This window comes from Camelus dromedarius, chromosome 11, assembly GCF_036321535.1.
Source record: "Camelus dromedarius isolate mCamDro1 chromosome 11, mCamDro1.pat, whole genome shotgun sequence".
NCBI classification, from domain to species: domain Eukaryota; kingdom Metazoa; phylum Chordata; class Mammalia; order Artiodactyla; family Camelidae; genus Camelus; species Camelus dromedarius.
In genome coordinates this window covers 55,016,108-55,040,809 of record NC_087446.1, presented here as the reverse complement: position 1 = coordinate 55,040,809, position 24,702 = coordinate 55,016,108, and the positions used below count along the sequence as shown (strand labels likewise).

General features: G+C 41.2%; 1 protein-coding gene across 6 annotated transcripts in view; it reads right to left on the bottom strand.

The window, feature by feature from the left end:
- SCN8A (sodium voltage-gated channel alpha subunit 8) overlaps positions 1-24,702 on the bottom strand; it is a 180,078-nt gene that overhangs the window by 60,997 nt on the left and 94,379 nt on the right. For all 6 annotated transcript variants that reach the window (XM_031462534.2, XM_064490997.1, XM_064490999.1 and 3 more), the window contains 6 exons: positions 19,243-19,464; positions 17,785-17,848; positions 15,822-15,963; positions 14,085-14,291; positions 12,922-13,215; positions 1,739-2,101 (listed from right to left, as the gene is read on the bottom strand). In XM_031462534.2, the coding sequence (XP_031318394.2) occupies positions 1,739-2,101; positions 12,922-13,215; positions 14,085-14,291; positions 15,822-15,963; positions 17,785-17,848; positions 19,243-19,464 (1,292 nt within the window). The remainder of the gene's footprint in view (positions 1-1,738; positions 2,102-12,921; positions 13,216-14,084; positions 14,292-15,821; positions 15,964-17,784; positions 17,849-19,242; positions 19,465-24,702) is intronic.

The following is a 24,702-nucleotide window of genomic DNA, read 5'->3' as shown; positions in this document are numbered from 1 at the left end:
GTAAAGATACTCATCCATGACATTTATTTTGGCCAACTATCTGATCTGGGGGGGGGCCTTTGGAACCACTGTTTGTCATTATTATTGAGCCTATTATTCTTGGTCTTAAACAAACAGTTCTCTAGAAGAGCAATGGCCATGTGACTGGGCCGAGAAGACATTAAAATGAACTGAGAAACGGAAGACTGGGGTTTCTGAAAGGTCTAGGATTCTGGTTCTATCAATGGTGAGCTGTGTAACTGCAAGGAGCACAAATTCTCTGAGCCTGTTTCCCCATCTCAAAGACAGGGATAATCAGCTCCACTTTGTCACCCTTATGGGATTTTTATTCAGAATAAATAATGTACGTAAAAGTAATCTGTAGCTTGTAAAGAGCTACACAAACTTAAGAGGGAAGATGTTTTGCTTTTAAATGAAAAGGCAGGAAGAGAAAGGACAATGGCAAATATCCTAACTGCCTTCTGAATTTGTATCTGTACAGTCAAAAACTGTCCTAAAAACAGATCATTCTGAATAATTCCACCCTTGATTGTCCAGTTTTCCTCCACCCATGCAGCATGCTAATTAAAGGGTTGGCTATCTTCATGCTGTGTTAGAGGAAACTGAAGTGTTAGAACAAAACAGACCGACATGCTATCTCAAGAAGCTTAGACCAGCTAAGGAGGGACTGAGGAAGGTTGAGGAGTTACAGGTACAAAGGGTTAGGATCATTAGGTTATAAGAATTTAAAACTAGGAAAAAGGTACAAACAGCTTAGAATCTAAAGAAATGTTGAGATGGCTTTTCTCAAAGAGGGGAGCCATTATCCTAACCCCTAGACAAGTGATTTTGTGAAGCTATTATATGCAACTCCTCCAGAGCCTGACATTTGATTACATTTAAAATTCATCTTTCTCTTCCCTTTTCCTTCCTCCCCCATATACCATGTGTTCTTGCCCCAACCTCCTACTTTCCCCTCCTTTGATTTATTTCTATCTCAACCCCTTTTAAATGTCTAGGTCCAGTTTTCCACTGGTTTCCTTAACCTCTCCTTGCCTGGCTCTCCCAGTGCCTACTTCCCACCCTCAGCATTATGCCCGCACATTCCTCTTCGGAAAAAATCACATCTCATTCTTGGAGAGGAGACTAAGAAAATTATTCAAAGTTATGCTACTTTTTCTTTTTAATATAGAAGGCTAAGAGCTTTAAATTCCAAGCTGTTCCCCTATAAGGAGGGAGGACGTGCGGGAAAGGAAGCAGTGGTAGTTCCAAACCCGCTCAGACTTGGTCATTGGTGGTGGCAGACGCCCTTCTCATTCCATCTGGGCAGGATCCGCTGGCCAGAGGCATTCAGTCAAAGCAGGTGGGCAGAGGGAAAGAGAGAGGCAGACAGAGACGTGCAAAGATGGAGAGAAAGAAAAAAGAGGTAAAATAAAGGGAAGAGTTGATGGGGAAAGGGCAAAAGTCAGAAACAAGAAAGGAAGATGGGGAAAATAAAGCAAGGAATAAAGTAACAGAGAAAACAGGGCGTGTAAAGGGGGAGGGCTCAAGAGAGAAACAGAAACAAATGAGGAGGGAGAAAACAGAAGTGGTTGTGGGTAGAGACAAGAGTCAGGATGGAGTGTAGCAGAGGGACCAGCGGAATGGGCAGAACAGGGAGAGAAGAGAGGAAGGGAGCGGGAGAGACTGCCATGCCTAGCCTCGGTCTACTTGTTTACTTCCTTACACTGTCATCAGTAGCTGCCTTATCTATTTTCACCTCTGGCAGGAGACGCCCGCTGATGTGGGAGCCGGGGCCGCCGATGAGGGACACCACGCCGTTGCAGTCCACGGTGCTGTTGCGCTTGACGCTGCGCCGCAGGCTGGGGAAGATGCGCGAGGAGCGGCTGCCCTGGCTGTAGCCGCTGTAGCCGCTGTAGCTGCTGCGGCGCTCGCGGGCCCGGATGGGGATGAAGAGCGAGTCCCGGCGGCCCTCGCTCTCCTCCACCGTGCTGTGCTCGTCGTCCGCAAACTCGTTCTCCGAGCCCGGGTCCCGGAACCGCCCCGGGCCCCTGAAGCTGAAGATGCTGCTTTTGCTGTTGTGGCGGGAGAGGAATGGGGAGCCCGGGATGCTGAGCAGTGACTGTAGAGACAGGAAGAGAGGGAGACAGAGAGGCAGTCATGAGACAGGAGTCGGGAAGGGGACCCCACAGACGATGAGCAAAGGAGCCATCCTTGCATTCCTGTTAATCAGAACACAGGTGTTTTTAGAAAGCAATCCAGATGTTGAATTTCTGTTGTTCAGTACCCATCATGACTCACTTCTTATTGCCTCATACCCTTGAGGCACACGTCTTTGACCCATTAACCATTCAGAAGTTCTATGCCCTGTTCACCCATGCATGGAAACGGTGCTTTTATCTCATGTTGTATGCAGCGAATCACCGGGAAATTCATCAATGTCTAGTTCTCATTACTATGAGCTCCCGTGAAGTGTGCCTTTAATTCACCAAGTTAGACTTCAGGCCACACTTGGCAAAAGGAGAGAATTTAGAAGTGCCCAGTCATGTGCTGCTCTCTCAATGGGTACCACCTGCCCTGGAGGTTTTTAAGAACTATGCTAACAGTGTTCTTCAAGTTTTTTACTTTGGTGTAAAATGGTATCTGTCCCCTCCTACTCTATTTTAAAGTCAATTATGTTTTTAATCTTAAGTTTACATATTTGTAAATTATATAATTCCCAGCAATGACATTTTAAAATAAAATTCTTATATACCACTTAGAAATTTTCCTCATTTCTTTTTCTCCTTCAGCTTATACTTCCACATTCTACATTCCCTGAAGAATTTTATGCTAATGTATATTTTTATGCCTGAATGTATTTTATTGATCACCTTTAAATACTTTTCTGCAACAAAAAATTTATAAATAAACTGTACTTAAAATTTAAAAAATTCTCCTGTGATCATGAGTCTCTAAGAATTTTTAAATTTCTCCTGAATTGAGTTTTTATTATAATTCTTATTAATACAATGGATCACAAATATATTCTACATTTTACAAGTAATTACTTAGCTTAAAAAGAATTTTATTAAAATATATCTCAATGAGATGAGTTTTTTTTTAAATTGGTGTTTTGGTGTTTAAATATTTGGAGATAGTATTACTTATTATTAGAACCAGACATGGCTCAACATTAACCCCTCTGCTCCCTTCTAATATTAGATTTTAAGTGCTGAGAAACCTGTTACCACATGGAACAGAAGGATTTTGTTAGAGTAATGTCAATTCTTTGAACTCCTTCCAAGTTATATGCCAAAATTACATACTAAGCTATCAGCAAAATTTATCTTAATTATCTATCAGCTGACAATTAAATCAAGTCCTTACCAGAAACTGACAGAACACTGTAAACTGTCTATACTTCAATAAAGTTAAAAAAAAAAATCAAGCCCTCTTTCAATTTTGTTGAAAGTATAGAACTGAAAACCACTCAACCTGCCAACGGGTTTGTTACCTAGTTGTTAGAAATATTCCATTTCCTAATTCCTAGGGATATTAAAAGGCTTTATTTATTATTTACTATTATATCAGTACCTCTTACAGGGGTTATTCTTTTACTTTAAAGGAACCTTATTTAACTCAACAGAAAATGCTGGAATAATCAAAATATTGTCAATTTCTATATATCATTGCCAAGTTAATTTTTTAATAAAATGATTTTTAGCTTATCACATGATTTAAAGATATTTTCATCAAAACCTTAAAGCCACAGGTTTAGCTCATTTAATTTACAAAAATGCCTACCACATGATCTAATTAGCAAAGCCAGTCCCCACTGTCAAAGCAATTGGCCAAATCAGACTTATTTTCATTGGAAAAAGTATGACCTCCTGTTTCATTTTTAATAATTGTATTAGTATGTATCCCAGGGACATCTGCCCTGCTCCTGAACTTAAAACATCCCAAATGTCCCTGATTATAACTCTATAGTTCACTCTTAAAAGAAGCATGTGATAGGTAAATTCGAAAAGTGTTACAATGGATTTAAGTTTCGTAGATTAAAGAAAACTTTGTAGATGTTAATATAATCAATTGTCTCTTTCTCTGGCACCCTCAAAGATTTTTATACCTTAGGGCAATACACCACTTAGGATTTGGGATAGTAGAGAAGTACGCCTTCCTTTTATAAAGTGGGAGAAGGTTGACTATGAAAAGAAAAGTGGAAAAGGAGAACTGGTGTGACTTTGGACCAAAGGGCTAACCTTAGGCACAGGAATATGTAACTTAAAGATCTGGAAATCAGGGTCCTTAAAACTGTGCTTGGAAATTCTTCAAGTGCCCCAAGGGGATGCAATCCCAGTTTGAGGACCACTGCTCTGAGAGAATGAAACTTCACAAGCTGACCTCGGACAATCCTCCTTGCTACCCTGAGATACTTAGTTTGCCCAATTATGATTTTGAAGGAACTTCGGAGATAACTTTTAACTACATAGGATTTTTGCCTTAGAGTTTAGGCCTTAACCTTTTTGTAAAACGATTCCACTGTGAAAGTTCTAGAATTATGCCAAAACAGTGTATATAATAAAAGTGCTAAATAAACCTTTTAAAATAATACTTTTGCTGATAACCCCGGAATGGCTGTAGGGCTCCTCTTTACTACTCTCATCCTTTTTGTTACCGAGAACCCCACTTCTAGTTCTAGATTCAAAATGATCCCAGTTCCACTCTCTCCCTACGACGTACAAAGCCCCCATGCCCAGATGGGTACATTTTCTTTGGATATTTCTAGTTTTGTCATCCTTCATTCCCTCACCTGTATTTCCCTTGTTATGTAGAGTCTTTTCCTGCCTTGGCTTGAAGCAACTCACAAATCTCTGAGATAATCAATGACTGTGATCACTGGGAGCCACATCAAGAAAACCATTAATCATACATCATCTTCTATAAAAGTTATTGTTAAATCAAACCATATGCTATATATAGGCCTCGAGAACAGAGGATGCAGGCATGCCACATCTCTGACCCTTTTCCTGATCACCGTGACTTGTTTTGCTCTTCCGCACCATCTCTGCACAAGGGAGGAGGAGCTGCATTGGTCAGATTCCAGAATGTTCCCCGGGTCTCATTTATGAGTGGATGGTGTCACTGTGTATTAAAAGGGCACACAGGGCCAGCTCTTACACTTCCTTCTCGATGTTGTTGGACTGGTAAAGGGATCAGGGCCTCCTCCAGCTTCCTGCCTGCTATTCCTCTCCTTACACATATGTTTGGGTGCCCTCACTGATTCATTTCCCTGAACCAGTTCTCAAAGTGTGATTCACAGATCAAGGCTAGTATATGATCTGCTACTGGTTTGCAATGAGATAGTAAAAAAATAGAAGCATTTAGAAATTTTAATAGCATTTAGACAATATCCAAGAATGATAATTTTTCAAGAAATTTATTGTAATTATACTTTACAAGAGTATCGTTCATGAAGAATTGGGAAAAACAGAATCTGGTCCTTCACTAGAGAGACTGAGAAGCACTTCTCTAAACAAAGTGGCTGGCCAGAAGATTGGTAAGTGTCTCAGAATGTACCTATGATTTTGTTTTCATCAGGTGTGGTAAGGTGACAGACACAGAGCCAAGTGCCTTTGAAAGAAGAGTTTATTACTTATAGTGCCACAGCGTGCTACACAGGGCCTCATGGGGCAGTACTGGAGTCAGCCAGGAGGCAGAAGGAGCAAAGGGAAAAGCACGGCCCAGGGCCTTTACTGTGGTTTCCTCAGGAAGCAATGGGCGAGGCAGAGTAGGCAGATTGGAACAAGTGTAGAACTGGACAGTCTGAATAATTTCAGACAGGCTCTGGGCTATCAGATCAGTCCTGTAAGTCCTGGCCCTGGAGTGATTTAGGGCATGAGAAATACTGCCTTGGTGTGTGAGTCAGATAGAGGGAGGCTGGCGATAAGGGTCCTAGACTGGTTGATCTGCACATGAAAGGCATACTTCCTAGCAAGTTGTTGGCTATCTCTAGGAACTGGCGCTCGGAGGGGCAGTCTCTCGCCAGTCAGCAAAGCTCCTTACATGTCAAAGCATCATAAAATACGGAAAATAAAAAAATTGCCTCGCTCCTCACAGCAAGCTCCCCTGGGCCGAATCTGTGATTTTCATTAGGCCAGTGCTGGGTGCTGACACTACCTGATACATTAAGCCTTCACATGAGGAAAGAGGTTTGACTCTTATTTGACAAATGATCATTAAATACCTATTGCGTGCTAAGTGATACGGATACAGTGGTGAACAAGACATGCAACATAGTCCCTGCCCTCTAGAAACCTGTAGCCTAGTAGGAAATACTGTACACTATATGAGATCTAACATACCTGACTATTCTTAACTGACAGGAAAGTGATAAGGAAGATAATGACCAATTCAGTGACCCACAAACACTTGGGAAATCAGGATCCTGAGACAATACATACTAAAAGGAAACAGTTTATCTATTATTCTGTAATTCTTCGACCCATTCTTGGCAAAAAGATCTGACGGCAATGAATGTGGAAGGGGGAATGATGACTTGCCCCATTTCTCCTTGTACCCAGTAGCTAATCCTGACTGAGCCAATTCTTCAAGGAGATACATCTTGGAGGCGGCCACCCCAGGCCCTCCTCAATCTCAATTTTCCTGGATTGGAGGGTTTCAGTGATGACTTAGGACCCATGGCTCTATTAACTCCTGGGATCCAGACCAGTTCATGAGATGGGTCTTGTTTTCAAAATCTTTCCAGTCAACAAACCAGAAGCTTCTGGTCCTTTTCAGATAGTCAAATCACAGCTAACTAAAAATACTACCTGAGGTCTAGGTGTTTACTTGGGAGAATAGCTCTGGGGTGTTCTCGATTTGAAGGAGTGGCCCTCACGTTACACGGAAAAATTAACTGGGAATTTCAGGGCATTCACGTCAGCTATGTATTGGGATAAGGCTTAAGAATGACTGGGATGTTTAGAATGTAATAAATTGACTATTTAAATGTTCTGTTTCCATGTCATGTTTCACTTTTTCTTCACTTTACTTTTTCTTTCCAACACAGCAATGGTTCTTAAAATGTGGTCTGGGAACTCCTGGGGCCCTTTCGACCCTTTTGTGGAGAGGGGGGATATCACAAGATTAAAACTATTTCATAATAATACTAAGATGATATCTGCCTTCATCACTCTCATTTTTTTTTTAATGGAGGTACTGGGGATTGAACCCAGGACCTCATGAATGCTAAACAAGCACTCTACCACTGAGCTATACCCTCCCTACTTCATTCTCATTTTCTTACAGTTATATAGTCAACTCTGTGAGCCTGACAGTTTCACAGTATTTAAAAACTTTTTTGATGCGATTGATAGTGATAATGTATGTGATTTTTAAATACTGTGTGTTAGTACTTGGAAGATCTATAAAACTCAGTGACCCAGTATTTCCCAAATGATCAATGCAGGATGCTACAAATCATGTACGAGTTCAAGATCTACGGTGCAAAATACAACAAAGGATTTTAATGTAACAGAGTACCAAGTTACTGATACACTTTTAGATTCCAGGATGCAACAAATCATTTAAAAATCTACCACTATCCAGTTTTGGAATAGCATAAAAGAAGGATATTTATAATGATCTGAAAAAGGCTATTTAAATATTCCTCCCTTTTCCAACTATATCTGTATGAAACTAGATTTTCTTTAAATAATTCAACCAAAAAATACTGCAACAGACTAAATGTAGGTATGATAGCTCAGCTATCTCCTATTAGACCACAGATTACAGAGATTTGCAATAATGTAAACAGTACCACTTTCTCCACTAAATTTTTTTTCGATTCGGAAAACAGTTAATTTTTATAAAAATATGTATGATTTATATATGTATATGTTAAACATATAATGAGTTTTTCATTATTTTTAAATAAATCAGTTAACAAATATTTTTAAATTAATTATAATTTCTAATACAATCAATTAAAAGCACATTTTAAAAAAGTTCTTTGGGGGTCCTCGATGATTTTTAAAGATTATAAAGGGGTCCTAACACCAAAAAGTTTGAGAACTGTTACAACCGATTAATTAAAATACTTTGCAAAAATGGATTCAATCTAACATTTATAAACTCACCTAAACCCTAAAAACACAGTAGTAATTTTAGAGAGAAGTGGGCAGGAGCTAGGTTGGGCAGCCATCTCAAGAGGATCCCAGCAGATCTGCGGTACAGGGAACGGACATACACTTGAACTGTGTGGTGGGAAAACTGAAGCCACATCCACTGTTAAGCCATGTAACAGATGACCGTGTACGCGTGGAGATGAGTGGGGAGGGCATGGCTCTAGACTGCAGTACAAGGTTTGCAGGCAGAAGGACCTGATTCAAATCTCGACTCCAACACCTACTAGCTGTATAACCTTAGATAAATTAGTCAATCTCTCTAGGCCTCAGTTTCCTCAACTATTCTTCCAGAAAAAATTAGAGAAACTGCAGGAGAGTCCTAGGACAAAGAATATGACTACAGCGTGGGGCTTCTAAGCAAGTCTTGGCAGTCAGCCATGGCCTCTAGGAATCCACAGGTTTTTTCAAATGGGGAAATTAGAGGAAGTGAACATTTTCATGCAAAGGAGGACATCTCAAAAGACTAGCTTTATTTTTTGAACTAGGGAGCAATCAGAGTAACTCTGCGCTGAAGCCTACAGATTAATCAGAGACCACTGAACACCAAGGTGCTAACGGCACTAACGGATGCATTAACTAGCTCAGCCACGGCTCTCAACACGGGGGTTCGATTACAACAAAGCTACAATCACACTTTTCCCCAAAAGAGGCTGAACTAGGAGAAAGATGAGCTGAAGGTGAGACAAAGATGCTTCCAGGCCATAAAGAACTCCCAGTAGGGGTTAAATCAGATTTATAAAAGTCCTCCATTCATTTTCCCAACAAATATCCGAATGTGCGTAGAAGCAGGCCTGGACTTTAGGACTTTATCTAAGAAAGGAGAGGATATGAACATTATTAAACATAAAATCACATAGAGAAAAAAGCAACACATAATGGGAGGGCATGGCTCAGTGGTAGAGCATGTGCTTAGCACGCATGAGGTCCTGGGTTCAATCCCCAGCACCTCCATTAAAAAAAAAAAAAAGGCAAAACATAAAGAGGTATGTATAAAACATAATGGAAAGATGAAATGATAATCTCCAATTGGGTGCAGGATGGGGGAGGGAGAGGGAAGGTTTCTTGAGAGAAGGATGTGAAGAATAAGCATAATGTGGATATTCAGAGATGGGAAGAAACAGGTCATCATAGAGAAGCTGTTTCTGGAGCAAAACAGAGGGTCTAAAACAAACATCATAATGAGAAGCATCTCGTAGCTCATTCTGGTGTGAGTACAGGGTGCCTGATGGGGCACAGTGACCGTGACTGGAGACTGACAAGGTAGGCTGTGTCCGGGAAAGGGCCAGTGCTATGAATTCCGTGCTGAAGGGTTGGGACTTCACTAGCAAACAGGGAATTCTCTAGGGCAATTCCCTCTCCCGTTCTTCTTAATAACTATTCTAAACTGTCAATAGTTTCTTAAATCTCCCAATTCAACCTCTTGTACTCTTCGATGAGATTTTTAATTTCCTATGTTATTGAAAACGAGAAGCTGTCAGGTGTCATCTTCCTCAACTTCCTACTCCCCACTACAAACTTACCCACACACACCTGACCCCACTGCTCTCATGTTTTGGGGGACAAGGTGCCCGTTTTCTGTTAGAGACTACATCTATTTTCACATCTCCCAAGACTGTGCTCTATTTTCTTTTCTATTCTACTCCATTTTCCACTTCCATCTCCCCCTCAAGAGACTATAAAAATGCTTGTTTTCACCCATATTCTTTAAAGAAGTTTGAATGAGAAGTCTCCACTTCCCACTCAATATGGCATCCATCCTTGCCCTGAGCTAAAATGTGTCTTTAACGCTGTCAGTGACTTCTGCTGCCAAATCCAATGGACATTTCCAATTCTGATCTCATGAAGTGTCTCTGTTAAGCTTCAACCCGTTGATCACTCCCCTACTTTCTCCAACCTTTGTGTTCTCCAGGCCTGGCTGAACACCCACTTCTCTGAGCACCTCTAATGACCGTTCACTTGTTTTTCTTCATGAGCTCCATCTCCAATGCCCATCAGTGGTCATGTGGCATCGCTGGCCCACTGTTCTGTCACCTGACGGGGTCTCTGAGTCATCTCATCATGTCTCATGGTTTCAATCACTGCCTCTCAGCTCAGGACCTCTTCCCTGGGCTATCATTTGATTATTTTTGTGTCTAAAAGACCTCTCTGCTTGGTTTTCCAACAAACCAAACTTGGGATGTCCAAACTGGAACATACTTTTCTTCTAAACCTGGAATGTCCTTTCTTCCATCTTACTGCTCCCTAACCAACATATACATGTACTACCTAATTCCTGTTTATCTTTTATTTACCTTCCCCAGAAAATCTTTGTTGAACCTCCAGGTTGGGATAGATCTGTGCCCTCCAAAACACCCCAGCATATCTCAATGATGGAATAATACCATTAATGCTATTACACAAATAATTTTTTTTTAATGTATCTGGCTGCCCCATTACACTGTAGGCTCCCTAGGGCAGGGGCAGTGTTCTAACCACCTTTCAATCTCTAGAACCTAGCACAAGCCTTGACACGTGGTGGGCATTCCACAAACACCTGTGATGAATGATGAGAGATGTGTTTTAGGAAGTGATCTGCAGACAAAATATAAAACATTAAGGAGAAAGAGAAAGACGAGAGAGAGTGAAACTGCACTGGAACTTCAGTAGAACAAAATAATACAAAAGTCTGAACTAAAACAGGATTAACAGGAATAGAAAGAAGGGATTTTGCTGTGATAAAATGAACTGGACTAGCAAAAGATTGAACTAGGCAAGAAGAAGCACAATGAAACATCTCTGGGAAACAAGAAGAGACACTGCCATAACTGGTAACTATAATCTATTCTATGCTTTACAAATCTTCTTTAAATGGCCTAAAAATTGGATTTTGGTAATATTTTTTGAAATCCAAAAATATCTCTTATGTGATGAAATTTATAGTAAAACAATGATCAGTTAAGTATCCATAAGTCCTCTCCCCTCTCTTTCTCTTAGTTTCCCCACTTAAAAAAGCTGGGTATCAAAATGGATCAAAGACTTAAACGTAAGACAAGATACAATAAACTTCCTAGAAGAACATATAGGCAAAATATTATCTGACATACATCTCAAAAATGCTCTTCTAGGGCAGTCTACCCAAGCAATAGAAATAAAAGCAAGAATAAACAAATGGGACATAATTAAACTTACAAGCTTCTGCACAGCAAAGGAAACCATAAGTAAAACAAAACGACAACCTACGGAATGGGAGAACATTTTTGCAAACAAAACCGACAAAGGCTTGATCTCCAGATATATATATATATAGCTCATACGACTTAATAAGAAAAAAAAAAAAAACCCAATCCAAAAATGGGCAGAAGACCTAAACAAGCAATTCTCCAAGGAAGAAATACAAATGATTAATAGACACATGAAAAAATGCTCAATATCACTAATCATCAGAGAAATGCAAATCAAAACTACGATGAGGTATCACCTCACACCAGTCAGAATGGCCATCATTCAAAAGTCCACAAATGACAAATGCTGGAGAGGCTGTGGAGAAAAGGGAATTCTTCTACACTGCTGGTGGGAATGCAGTCTGGTGCAGCCACTGTGGAAAACAGTATGGAGATTCCTCAAAAGACTAGGAATAGACTTACCATATGACCTAGGAATTCTGCTCCTGGGCATATATCCAGAAGGAACCCTACTTCAAAATGACACCTGCACCCCAATGTTCATAGCAGCACTATTTACAATAGCCAAGACATGGAAACAGCCTAAATGTCCATCAACAGATGACTGGATAAAGAAGATGTGGTATATTTATACAATGGAATATTATTCAGCCATAAAAACTGACAACATAATGCCATTTGCAGCAACATGGATGTTCCTGGAAAATGTCATTCTAAGTGAAGTAAGCCAGAAGGAGAAAGAAAAATATCATATGAGATCGCTCATATGCAGAATCTAAAAACAAACAAACAAACAAACAAACAAAAAACATAAATACAAAACAGAAACAGACTCATAGACATAGAATACAAACTTGTGGTTGTCATGGGGATGGGGGGATTTCAAAATGTAGAATAGATACACAAGATTGTACTGTGCAGCACAGGGAAATATATACAGGATCTTGTGGTGGCTCACAGTGAAAGAGAATGTGACAATGAATGTGTATGTATGTTCACATATAACTGAAAAATTGTGCTCTACACTAGAATTTGACACAACATTGTAAAATTACTATAACTCAATAAAAAAAAGTTAAAAAAAAAAAAAGCTGGGTAAAACTGGAGGCTTTTAATCTAGCATAGGCTAATTTATCAGCATGACAGTATATATCCAGAATAATTAATTACTGTAACTTGCCACCCTCAAATAAGGTGACCTAAAGAGTTTCATGACTTTTCTTTCAATCTACAATTACATGCAACTCTTAAACAGAGGTATTTGATCTCAATTCTGAAGTTCAGATGCTAAGAGGAGAAAATTTCTTCCTGCTGTTTTAGAACATAAGGCTTGCTCATGTGACACAGACTTTTCTGTTGAAGTTAAATCTGCCAAAGCTGACCATGCCATCCTAGGGCCAGCTTTAGAGCAGAGAAGGGAGGGCAGGATTAGAGCACAGACAGTCCTAAAACGCTGGTAACACTTTCTCCCAGAGGAAAACAATGGAAAGGTGAACTTGAGGATGCAGGGCTGGGTCTGGAAAATGTAAAACCAAAGGGGAATAAGAAAATCAAGTGAGGTTAGGAAAAGCAGAATTTCTTAGGCTTATATGACCTGGCACAGAGCTTACCTGGTTCATGATGGAAAATTTCCTCCCAATTCTGTTGTCTGGCAGCCTGAAGGCCTTCCTCCTCATACCATCTTCTGACTCTGACTTAAATACCTTCTCAGGATCCCCTTTCTCCTCTCCTTCAGAGAGTTCCTTTTGCTTCCTCTTCTTTCTCCTGTTACGTCTCTCTTTGGCACTCTTGGAACTGAGTTTAGACATTTCAGATGAGCTCCGGGGAGAGCCTGCCCCTTCTTCACCTTCCTCCTCTATGGCATCCTCTGAGACAGTTCCTGCTGAAGTGGCCATCGCCGCCGCCTGGGAAAGGGGCCACAGCAACAGACCAGATCAGAAGCAGTTAACTGGAGCCACCCCAAGCCAAGCAAACAGTGCAGATCACTTCAGCTCCCACAGGCGGGGAAAGGAGGGAAAAAAGGGAGAAAGAAAAGCAGCCCGTCAGAGGGGACTGTGGCCAGGGCCTGGCCACCTGCATTTTCTAGTTGAATCTGTATTGTGGCTCACAGCCTGTGTAATCAGTCAGAGAACTGTGTGGGGAGAACTTCAGGATTTATTCTCTTGAATAAATTTATTCTCTTGAGTATCTCAGACAAGAACTTGGTTGCCTTCTCAGTACCAAACAATCCTTTCTGGGCAACCCTGAAAATCAATGCTAAGAAAATATACTATACATTGTGGGCCCAACAATGTAAAAATACATGTATATTTGGATAAGGATTAAAAAGTAAAGTGTTAGGGTGGTAGGAGCACAAGTTTGTTTTTTTTAATTTTTACTTTAATATTTTACCTGTATCTTCTTTTCGATACTTGTCATGACCACAGAGTACCTCTGAAGGAGATCCTAATATTTTCCTCAACAAAAAGGCTATGCTTACAGGAAGTATTACTTAAATTGCCCTGGCCACATTTTTTCCTCCCCAGCCATCACTGCAGTTGGACAGTGAACAGGTGAGAAATTCAACAAAAGATCGTATTAACAAACAATTTGGCCATTAAGACAAATGGAATAATTGGACGGACCCTCTGCAGTAGTTACTTGGGTTACTTTAATCAGATCAATGCCTTCTATTTGACAGTGTGCCTAAACAGATCAATTAGAGTGGCAATCAGATGGGCCTCAGTCACGGTGATCTGGCAGGACGGACCGTTGCAAAGAACGAATCACCAACCTGTGCCTCTTCCTGCTGCTTCTTCAGTTGCTCCAACATCGCTTTGAATTCAGCCTCTTTCTGCTCTGCCTCCTCCAGTGTTGCCTGATTCTGCTCTTCGTAAGCCATGGCCACCACAGCCAAGATCAAGTTCACCAGATAGAAGGAACCCACAAAGATGACCAAGACGAAGAAGATCATGTACGTTTTCCCAGCTGCTCGTAAGGTCTGTGAAGACAAAGACCACTTTCTGAGTCGCTTGCATCAAATGACCCAGGCTGCAAACACGTTCCTCTGTGGGGCCACTGCTGCACTTTGAACAGGACAGTCCTTCTTCACACTGCAGAACACTTAGCATCCCCAGGGGCCTCCCCTTACCCTCAACTCGCAGTAAATGTCAATAGTATCCCCATTTATTGTGACAAAGAAGTCCTCTTCTGTGTCCATATACTCCTAATATATCCTAATATATATACATATTCCTTTCCTAGAAAAATGCTTAATTTTTTTTTTAAAGGAAAAACTGCTCTGGGCTAAGAATTACATTTGACTTTGTCAGTTGGTTCTAAAACAAGTATGAAGAAATGAATACAAGACCTCAGCTCATTTATCTACTGGTCCTCAAAGAACATTAACAGACAAATTCCATCGCTGGGATCAGGTCCAACTCACAGAAAGTCCCTGTCTGGAGTGACATCCTTCCTTGTCCTTTTGCAGTAGGATGAGTTTTTAAAGAGGGATATGACATAAAGGATAGTGGGGGGAAAGGAAAAGGAAGGAGGATTCCTTTCACTTGCAACAAGCAGAGAGACATCAAAGGACAATGGGGTTTTAGGTTATGTACATGCAACCCACTATTACTTACTTTCCATCTTTATTCTTTTCAACCACAAATATTTCATGGCGCATCAGCCACAAATATTTCATGAGAAAGATCTGAACCTGAGGATACACTAGGCTCTACAACAGAAAGGAAGAATTCTAGGAGATATGGATAAGAAGCTTCCTTTAAAGAGTTTCCTTCATGCCTGAGGTGGACATGTTTCTCATTCTCAGAATAACTGGCATTATCAAAACTGGGGTCAAATGGAAAACAACGGATTATCAGAGAATTTCTAGGCTGGAAGACCCTCAGCAATCACCTAGACTAACTTTTCCATCGCAACCAGCAAGGTTAAATGACTTGCCCAGAGTCACCAAAGTAGCCCAACAGAATGGTACTAACCTTATTATTTATTTATTTATTTATTTATTTATTTATTTAAAAAATCTGTCACAACCTGCTTGAACAAATCCCAATGTGTTACAAATCTCAAAATGTTGGCGTATTTAGGCTCCAGGATCCTTGTGGATAAAAATCTCATCTTTATCATGTCTGGCAGAGTGCCTTGCACAATATGTTTAATTAACATTTCTTAAAAAGATGACCTAAGCCCAAAAAGCCAAAAAGAGAAATACTGCAGATGGTCAGGTGAAATGACAGGAAGTAGGTAGAGACAGCAGATTCCCAGGCCAGGCGAGAGGCTCTCGGGCTGTGAGCCCTACAGCTACACGTGATGAGCGTTAAAGAAACTGGGCAAGAGGTGGGAGAATTCACTTCATTTTGTAAACCAGCTGACTCTGAGAAATCCCATCCTAGGATTCTGTATAATGTCCTCACTAAAGGTCTCTTATACAGAATGTCCCCAACCCTATGTCTCATGTAAATTCTGTCACCAAAGAAAAAGAGGCAGCACTTGAAGAAGAGGTGTTACTTACTAATTGATACAAGTTTTCCCAGTAGTCCTGGGTCATAAGGCGAAACAATGCCAAGAAGGCCCAGCTGAAAGTGTCAAAGCTTGTGTAACCATAGTTGGGGTTCCTTCCCGCTTTCATACACTGGTATCCCTCTGGGCATTGCCTGAGGAAAGAAAGGGAAGTTCAGGGCTTTTCAATGCAATTCTATCCAGTCATTAGTTGTAAGTCATCTCTATGACCTTGGAGACAATAAATAACCATCTACAGAAGCATGCCAACAAATACGAATTAAAATAAAAAAGAAGAGGAGAAAAGAAGCAAAGTAGCTGGGTCAATTTTTCAAAAAAATGATGCCCTAGGGACAGCCTAGGATCAGAAGCACCTTAAAAATGTTGAGTCCTATGTCCTACCCAAGTCCTAGGAATAAAAGCTCTGGATATGAGATCCATGAATCTGCATTTTTAGAGGGAATGTCAGATGATTCTTACGTGTGCCAAAACTTGAGAATCACTGTCCTAGATTCATATCAATGTGCAATTCAACCAAATTTAACTTAGCTACTATCTTAAATGACAAATGGCTAGAAGTTCCTCTTAATTGTCTCTGTTCTCTTAACACTCACTGTGACAGCCTGTGTCATACTGGGGATTTCAGTGACCTTGGTTATTACAGTTCTTCTGCTGTAAGACTCACCTGATATTTACTGCAAGGTAATTTCTAGTATCTACTTCAATACATAATTAAATGGACTTCTAGTTGTCATGTCATCTTAAAACGCCAATTCTTAGAGGACAAGTATGCTCTAAATAATGACACTACAACCTGCATTGATACAGTCTTCTGTTTATAAAGCACGTTCATGTATGTTGTCCAACTGGATCCTTACATAACCCTTTCAGAAAGTGAGAACATGATTAAATTCATTTTCAGATGAAGAAATTGAGGCTCATAGCCTTGAGAACCTCTTGCCTGGCCTAGGATGCCAAATGGCTTGCCAAAAGTCTTAGAGCTAGAGGTGGGGGAATCAAGACTCAAATTATGTTGCTGTACACTCATGTTCATAGCAGCATTGTCTGCAACAGCTAAAATGTGGAAACAACCAGGTGTCCATCAACAGATGAACGGATAAACAAAATGTGGTATATACATACAATGGAATATTACTCAGCCTTAAAAAGGAAGGAAATTCTGACACATGCTATAGCATAGATGAACCTTGAGGACATTCTGCTAAGTGAAGTAAACCAGTCACAAAACGACAATTACTGTATGATTCCACTTATATTACGTACTTAGAGTGGTCAATACCATAGAAACAGAAAGTAAAATGATGGCTGTCAGGAGCTGGGGGGAGAGGAGAATGAGGAGTTATTGTTTAATGGGGACAGAGTTTCAGTGCCCATTAGGAAGAATTCTGCAGATGGATGGTGACCATGGCTGTACAACAATGTGAATGTACTTAACTCCACTGAACAGTACATTTAAAAATGGTCAAACTGTACACATCAAAATGGTTAAGAGAGTGAATTTTATGTTATGTGTATTTTGCCACAATAAAAAAAAATGGGAAAAGACATTATGCTGCAACTCTTTTCCCTTCCCCATGCGGCGAGGCCTAGTCCATCTTGGGTCAACCTTGGGTGCTAAGCTATCGTGAAGGCAGTCCTTACTCTCTATTTTATTAATTGTGTTATGATAGAATGAGGGGAGTCTACAAGAGACAGGCAAGGCAGCTGGTGTTATAGATTCTAATTTTAGCCTTTTACATCTTTGATTTGACTTGAGACTATAGGCACCTTCGGCTACTAGTGAAATGTCAACTTTGGATGGACAAACAGAAAAATAGAAAGAAACTCTGAGTCAACCAATATGTCAGACCCACTTGGGGTTTACTACAGGAGCACAAAGAAAAGTGAAACTCTTGCCTACTTTTGTCTGACACATTATTTTAAGACAGGAGAATAAAATTAGGTGAGCTACTTACCCAGCATCGGAACTGTTCCCACAGAGTAAAGGTTCCAGCATGCCAGGAACTATGTAAAAATTTGCTAGAAAAGTTTGAAGAGGCAGGAAATGAATAAGGTAGATTTAAGTGAATGAGAGAATAAGGTTATACTGTTCCTAACTAACCCAGCAGAAACAGTTATTGATTTTAGCTCATATAAATCTTTTCTGACAGCAGTGAAATCTGGTCAGGATTCTTCCCCATTAATTATTTTCCCATATATATTTAAAAATGAAAAGTGCTACACACAGACTTCAATGCAATGTTCTTTTCACCTGAGTCCCACTCGCACTGCAGATCTGTATGTCATGTTCTGGTACTCAAATCAAAGGGCTCTAAAAGGGAGTTTTCTGAGATCTTCACTCTTTTGTACGACTTTATCCTTTTATCTTTACAACTTCTCTTTACCAAAGATAAATTGAAGATCTTCACTGAGCACTGGTTATCATGTCCTGTTTTAAATCAGAGGGCATGTTCCCCTTTCCCGTATGTGTCCCTGAAATCCTCTTTGCAACATTTGTTAAGGCTACTTAACTGCTTTCATTTCCTCAAGAGGGTCATTACACATTTGTCAAAACCCATAGAACGTATGACACAAAAAGTGAACCCTATGTAACTATGAGCTTTAGTTAAAAATAATTTATCAATATTGACACATCAACTGTAGCAAATGTACCATACTATGTTGGAAGTTAATAGGGGAAATTGTGTATGAGGGTGGGGCAGGAGAGGGGATGTACATGAGAACTCTGTACTTTCTGCTCAACTTTTCAGTAAGCCTAACACTGCTCTAAAAATGAAGTCTATTAACTAAAAACAAATAAACATTGTATAATAGCAGAAAAAAGAAAAAAAAGAGTGACTAACAGGGATACTGCTAACTTCCCCCCATTGTTTTATAGAAGTACCACTACAGCAGATGTTCCTAAGAGTAAGACCCAGGTGCTCTGGTTCCTGAAGTGAAATTGCAAAAACTCCTTAACTGAACAGGATCAAACAGTGACTTAGAGATGACCTGACTCCCTGGCCCACACTGATGACCAAGGCCTTAGTGGTATCAAGAAGGCTCATTATGTATATTCTGAACTAAATGCTTACACATTTCAGGTCACCTAGCCGGGGGAAAAAAAGGATTTCTATCAAGTTTCTAAGCCGGATTTTCAAAGCAAAACTTGAGGGATACATGTGAAAAAGATATAAAGTTTCATTTTTGCTTTTAAAGGGAGGGAAAAGAGGGAGAGGGAGAGAGGGCCGACGCCTGAGAGCTTCTGAACACAATCCACCTCGAGGAAAGGGAGTAAGTTCACAAGGCTACCCCCAGCCGTCCTGGCCTTCCTTCCCAGCCCCAACCACTCTTTAAAGCCCAGCAGCGGCTTCTGGCCATGCGAACAGGAGACGGACCTTTCTTCCTGCTCCTGCAGAGAAGGGGCCACCTACTTTTATTGTTGATGTACTCTTCCCAGTCAAAGCCTTTGGTGCCGTTCTCAAGATAGCTCTCGTTGAAGTTTATGGGCCACACCACACACTTGTTTCGCAGGTTTCCCATGAAAAGCTGCAGTCCGATCAAGGCAAAAACACTCAAGCAGAACACTGTCAGGATCATCACATCTGACAGCTTCTTCACGGACTGAATTAGGGCACCCACAATGGTCTTCAGGCCTGAGGGGAGAGAACCCCCAGAATCAGAGTCACCCCACAGCCTTCCCCGCCTCCCCCAGCCTTTCTCTCAGCCACGGCTCCTGCTCCTCCCCACAGTGCCACCCTTGAAACATGGCCATGTCCTCTTTGACACCATTACAGTAACAGTGGCTCAGCAATGTTAGCAAGTTTCCCAGAAGCATCTATATTTAAGTCAATACTTTTTAAAAAGAAAAAGCAAGTTCCTTCTCCAACATGTGGCTCTTTCCTCCCTGGAAGTACTTTCCTGTCTCTGCTTCTCAGCTCCTCAGATGAGCCAGGCTCTTCCTTGCCTTAGTGTGTCCACACATGCTGTCCCCTCTGCCTGGAAGGCTTCCTTCCATTCCCGCATCCTTCCTGACTAATTCCTACTCATCAGCTGGTCTTGGCTTAAATATCAATTCCCCCAGAAAACCTTCCCTGACTTTACAACTGTTCTCCATCCCATGCTATGACCATTCTAATAGCGCCTTGTACTTTCCTCTGTAGCACTTATCACAGTTATAATTAACTGTTTATGTCTGTCTCGTTCACTGCTGTATCTACATGGCTCAGCCCGCTGAAGGTACTCGGTAAATTTCAGCTGAATAAACAGTATCAGGAACTGAGGAGGCTTCCAGGTTGGAAAGAGAAGTGTTGGGAAGCTAAAAAGCCAAAAATAAGTGAGACAGTACAAGAATATTTTCCCAAGAGCTTTGGAAATGCCCATGTACTGAAATAGTTAATTATCAATCCAGTATTTATGGTTTGTCTTTCCATTGAAATGTACCTTCTCTGTATCACATATATGCCCCGTTCTCTACAACTGACCTTTTTTTCTGTCCTAGATGAAAAACAAAATTAAAAAAAAAGTATAACCCACTTGAATTTGGGGTATAAATGCAAGCCTCTGGTTCAAATTGAAATCTGCAGGCTGATTCCTTAAGCGTACAGGGAGAGATCAGTGATGGGAGACAAAGAAAAATATGGTTATGGGTTTGTGATGTTTGGATCAAAACTGAGTCCACATGTGGTTCTCCTGGGCACACCCAGACATCAGCTACCCCTAAGACATGGCTGAGAAAGCCCTGTGCACTCCTGGGGTGCCAGAGCCTCAGGACGTGTGGAGGCAGACACAGAGTCTTGACACACAGGCCTCAGGAGGGATCTTATCTCTAATCTACTTCTGAAGGCAAGGATATCGGACTGAAATTCCACATAAGCGTGAGCCTGGGTAGATAATCACTAATCTTAATCAAGTTACACCACTTACGTGTGTGATCTGAGAGATATACCTAACCTCTCGGAATCTCAGTTCCTTCATCTGTAAAATGGGGGTAATTACAGTTGAATATCATAGGGCTGCTGTGAGGATTAAGCATGATTCATATAAACATCTAACACTACACCTAGTACACAGTAAATGACTCAGATATTAACCACTCTTGCCTGAACCTTATCTAGGAAAAGGTATTTAGGGTACCAATCTCATTTGGGTTGTTGTGAGGTTTAAATGAGATGTATCTTTTCACTTACAACCAGATGTGTTCAACTAATACACCAATCATACATGGAGCTCCTCACCTTTCTGGGGATGGATCTGAACACTCACAACCAGTTGGTTTAACATCTCTTCTCCAGAAAACAGATGTCACTGCTAAAGAAATCTGTAAACATGAGCCCAGAAAGCTTAAAAAAAAATTGAAGTGTTTTGCTTTGAAGTCTGAGGCTTAGATCAACTCCTTGGTGGAGTTCTTTCAGCTTTCAAGAAGTTTAAAGTAGAAACTCAAGGTGGAAATGGTATAAGTTGCTTATACTTCACAAGGGGCTCAAAGAAACAAATCTTAAGCAAGAATGATCACTAAGTAACACTAACTTTGGCCATCTAAAAATTTACCCTCTAAGAGTCTCATCCAGATGGTTAGGAGAAAATTAGAGGAAGGCACAGGAAGAAGAAAGGTGATTTAATTTAATGTCTGTAAGTGAAGGGAAGCTCACAGTTACCCAGTAATATTAAATGTAATTGGGCACCGGATTGTACACAGGCCTCAGCCAAGACTCTGCCTCCTTCTGTTAGGGTTGATAATTGCGAATAACCGTACTGGCAGACATCAATGCCAATTTATGGAGATGACGCCATCGACGGTTTTCTTAAGCTCAAGCTCCACAGTCTTGCCAGGAGTGGCTGCCACGTACTAGTAAACGCAGCCAAGCAAAAGTGCTCCCCCTGCTACCAGCAACGCAGGTCAAAAAAAGTAAGATGCACGCAAGAATGGAGAACACCACTGTCCTGGCCGTGCAGATACGCTGTCTCGCTCACTCTGCGGGTTCATAGCACCACATACCAGAACAGGCATGAAAACTGACTATCCAAAACAGAGCAGAATGCTCCTTCATATGACTCCTACACAACAGAGTGGGCGACAGAAGCCACGTGGGGGCAAATTGGACAGCGAGAACTAGTGGAAAAGGCTGACATTAACTAGCATTGGGATGAGTCTGAGCAGAAGCAGTTAATACATTTACTACAGAACAAGAAAAGACAGCTGGACCCAGTATACAGAAAGGTCAGCTAGCTACCAGAGAAGAAGCTGGACACTTAAGGAATTTTGAGAAGCAGGTGTAGCCGCTGCCATGGAATTTTACTCCATTCTATTGTCCCAAGGCATCGCTGAACTTCCTGTCACCTTTCCTGATGCCCGGCTTTCCCCTGAACAAATGAACAAAGGCTGCTTATGTGCTAAGTCCAAAGAAATCAGCCATGCCTACTGGGATCAAGAGCTTCCCATGCTGATGCCATGTTATAAGCAAAGTAAATCTATATTTCCTAGTTCATGGCTCAGGTTGAGAAATTATCACTGGTTTGAAGCAGCATGAGCTAATTCTCCTGCAAAATTAATATAAGCACAGGCCTCAATAGCAGTTAACAAGCAGTTCTCACAACAGGGGAAGGAACAGCCCCAGCCCCACACTCTGGCTTCGTCCACACAAGTCCTGGGGTAAAGCTGCACCAGGTCAACTTTCCTACTGCAGATTCAGTCCTCATAGTGATGGTGCTTGGAGGTTCTTCAGATCAACAGTAATCTGAGAGAGATCTGGGGGCCACAGATTTATTTACTCAGAACCAGATTCATATCACAAAGTCTGACCAAAACCAAACTAGCTATCTGAGGTGGGCCTGTGAGTCCCCAGAGCTGTCCCACTTGGGACCACTGTGGTCAACTTCAGCTGTCCTGTCTGAGAAGCAATGTGGAAAAAGGAGAAATACAAAAGCAACTGGACTGATAACTAGACTATTTTAAAAGAAACAATGAGCCTGAATATTTAGTCCTAAAACACTTCCTATCCCCCTTTACTCTGCAGCAGAAATCACCACATTCATAAGGAGCACATTTAGAGAAAATGCTTTCTTTGTGAATACTGGGGTGGGAAGGAGCAGAGCTTCTAATTTCCCTGCTTCTTCTCTGATACCACAGGTAAAGAGAGAGATGACGGTAACAGAAATGAAAGCAGAGAAGTAAAAAAATCCAAGAGAAAATTAATCAAGAAATGACAGCTCTTAAGAGGGTAAAATGCCAAACAGAAGAGAAGTAGTGCTTTGGGAGCCGTTTAAATGATGATGGAAACAAAAAGGGATGGGCAGTGAGGTTTCACTTACACCGCTAAGCACTACTTTACGAAAACCCTGAGACATCTGCTTCCTGATGGCCACCCTATCCCTGGGGCATGTTGATCCTGTGGCACATGGTCAAAGCACGCAGAAGACGAAACTTCAGACAAAGTCACTTAAAAGTTCATTTTTGTGCCCAGATAAACACAAAGTGAAAACAGTGTTAAGACATATGAATTTCTACACAGAATATTTCAATGTCAAGTTCAATCTGGCAAGTTCCAGATCAAAGAACACTTTAAAAGGGTCTTTTCCTACAACTGACCCTTTAGCACAGTTTGCGTGAACTGTTCTTCGAGTCGAGTCCTCTGAAGCAAAAGGGAAACCATGAATGACAGGCATCCAGGTCTTGAGTTAGCAAATAAAAAGGGTCAGAATGTGGGTTTGGTCGTTCCTAAGCCACAAGAAGGCTCTAAGTCAAAGCATCTCTTATGCAAAAGGCTAGAGCTAACAGATGCACTGTACTCTCCAATCTTCAGGGAGTCCTGGCTGCCCTGACACATTCAGAGCATCTACCAAAGATGCTAAGAGGGAGGACAGTGTCGGCCCAGCTGAGCTGGGTGGGTGCTTGAGGGAAGGGACAACTCTTATAAAGGGAGTTGAGAGCTTTGTGCAATCTTACAGGTCCCACGTGAGTTCCGTGGTTGCTCGCACTCCTGTTTTTGGCAGCTTTGGCAAAAGCCTATAATCAAACTGGGAGAGGGAAGAGGAGAAGACAAAGAGAGCAGCAAATCCACTGAAGTGGCCCATAAAAAAACTTGGTCTGCAAAGCAGCGGTTTTTATGAAGAGGGAATCATGGCCCAGCTCTACAACAGTCAGGTCAAAATGACTTAGATTTTCAATCAAGAGATGGCCCAGGTCTACTGACTCACACACTGGTGTTTCCACCCTGGAAGGAGACCTGGGTAACAGGCAGGTGGGAACAGGACAATAGTCCTGTACAAGTAGAATGGGGAGCCTTGGGATTAAAAGTCACACTTTAATTCAAGTACCAATTATACCGTTCACTGATAATGATCTATCATTGGCTTTATTACCCCTTAAAGTTGTTTTCCAAAGCCTTCCAAAGTCAGCTCAGCTGAGGGTTGTTTCTCGAAATAGGAATCCAAGAATCTATTTCAGACTGAATCTGATGTTCAAATCACCCCACAAACCCTTTGTGTGGGTTTAGGTTTCTCCTTTATCATAATAACTGCTGCTGCTGCTAAGACGATTTATGGAGGACTACTATGGGCCAGGCACTGTGTTCATACATGTATATTTATAATCTATAACATAAAACTAGATATTACTATGTATCTATAAAACTAGATTATTAAGGATAAATAACATGACATCAGTCAAGAGTCATCCTGTAGAGATGCTGTGGTCAGAAGTGATCGTCAAGCAGAGACAGAGACAGGAACTGAGAGCCAGACTAGAGACAGCATCTGCTGCCCCAGTTAGTGAGCAGAGCGCAGCTTTCCAAGTTAATTCTGGAAGAGAAGCTCTGAGATCACAAGAACATAAAGAGACAGATGCCTTGCGGAGTACGCTGGGGGGAGCGAGCAGAAAACATGGGGCTGTATTT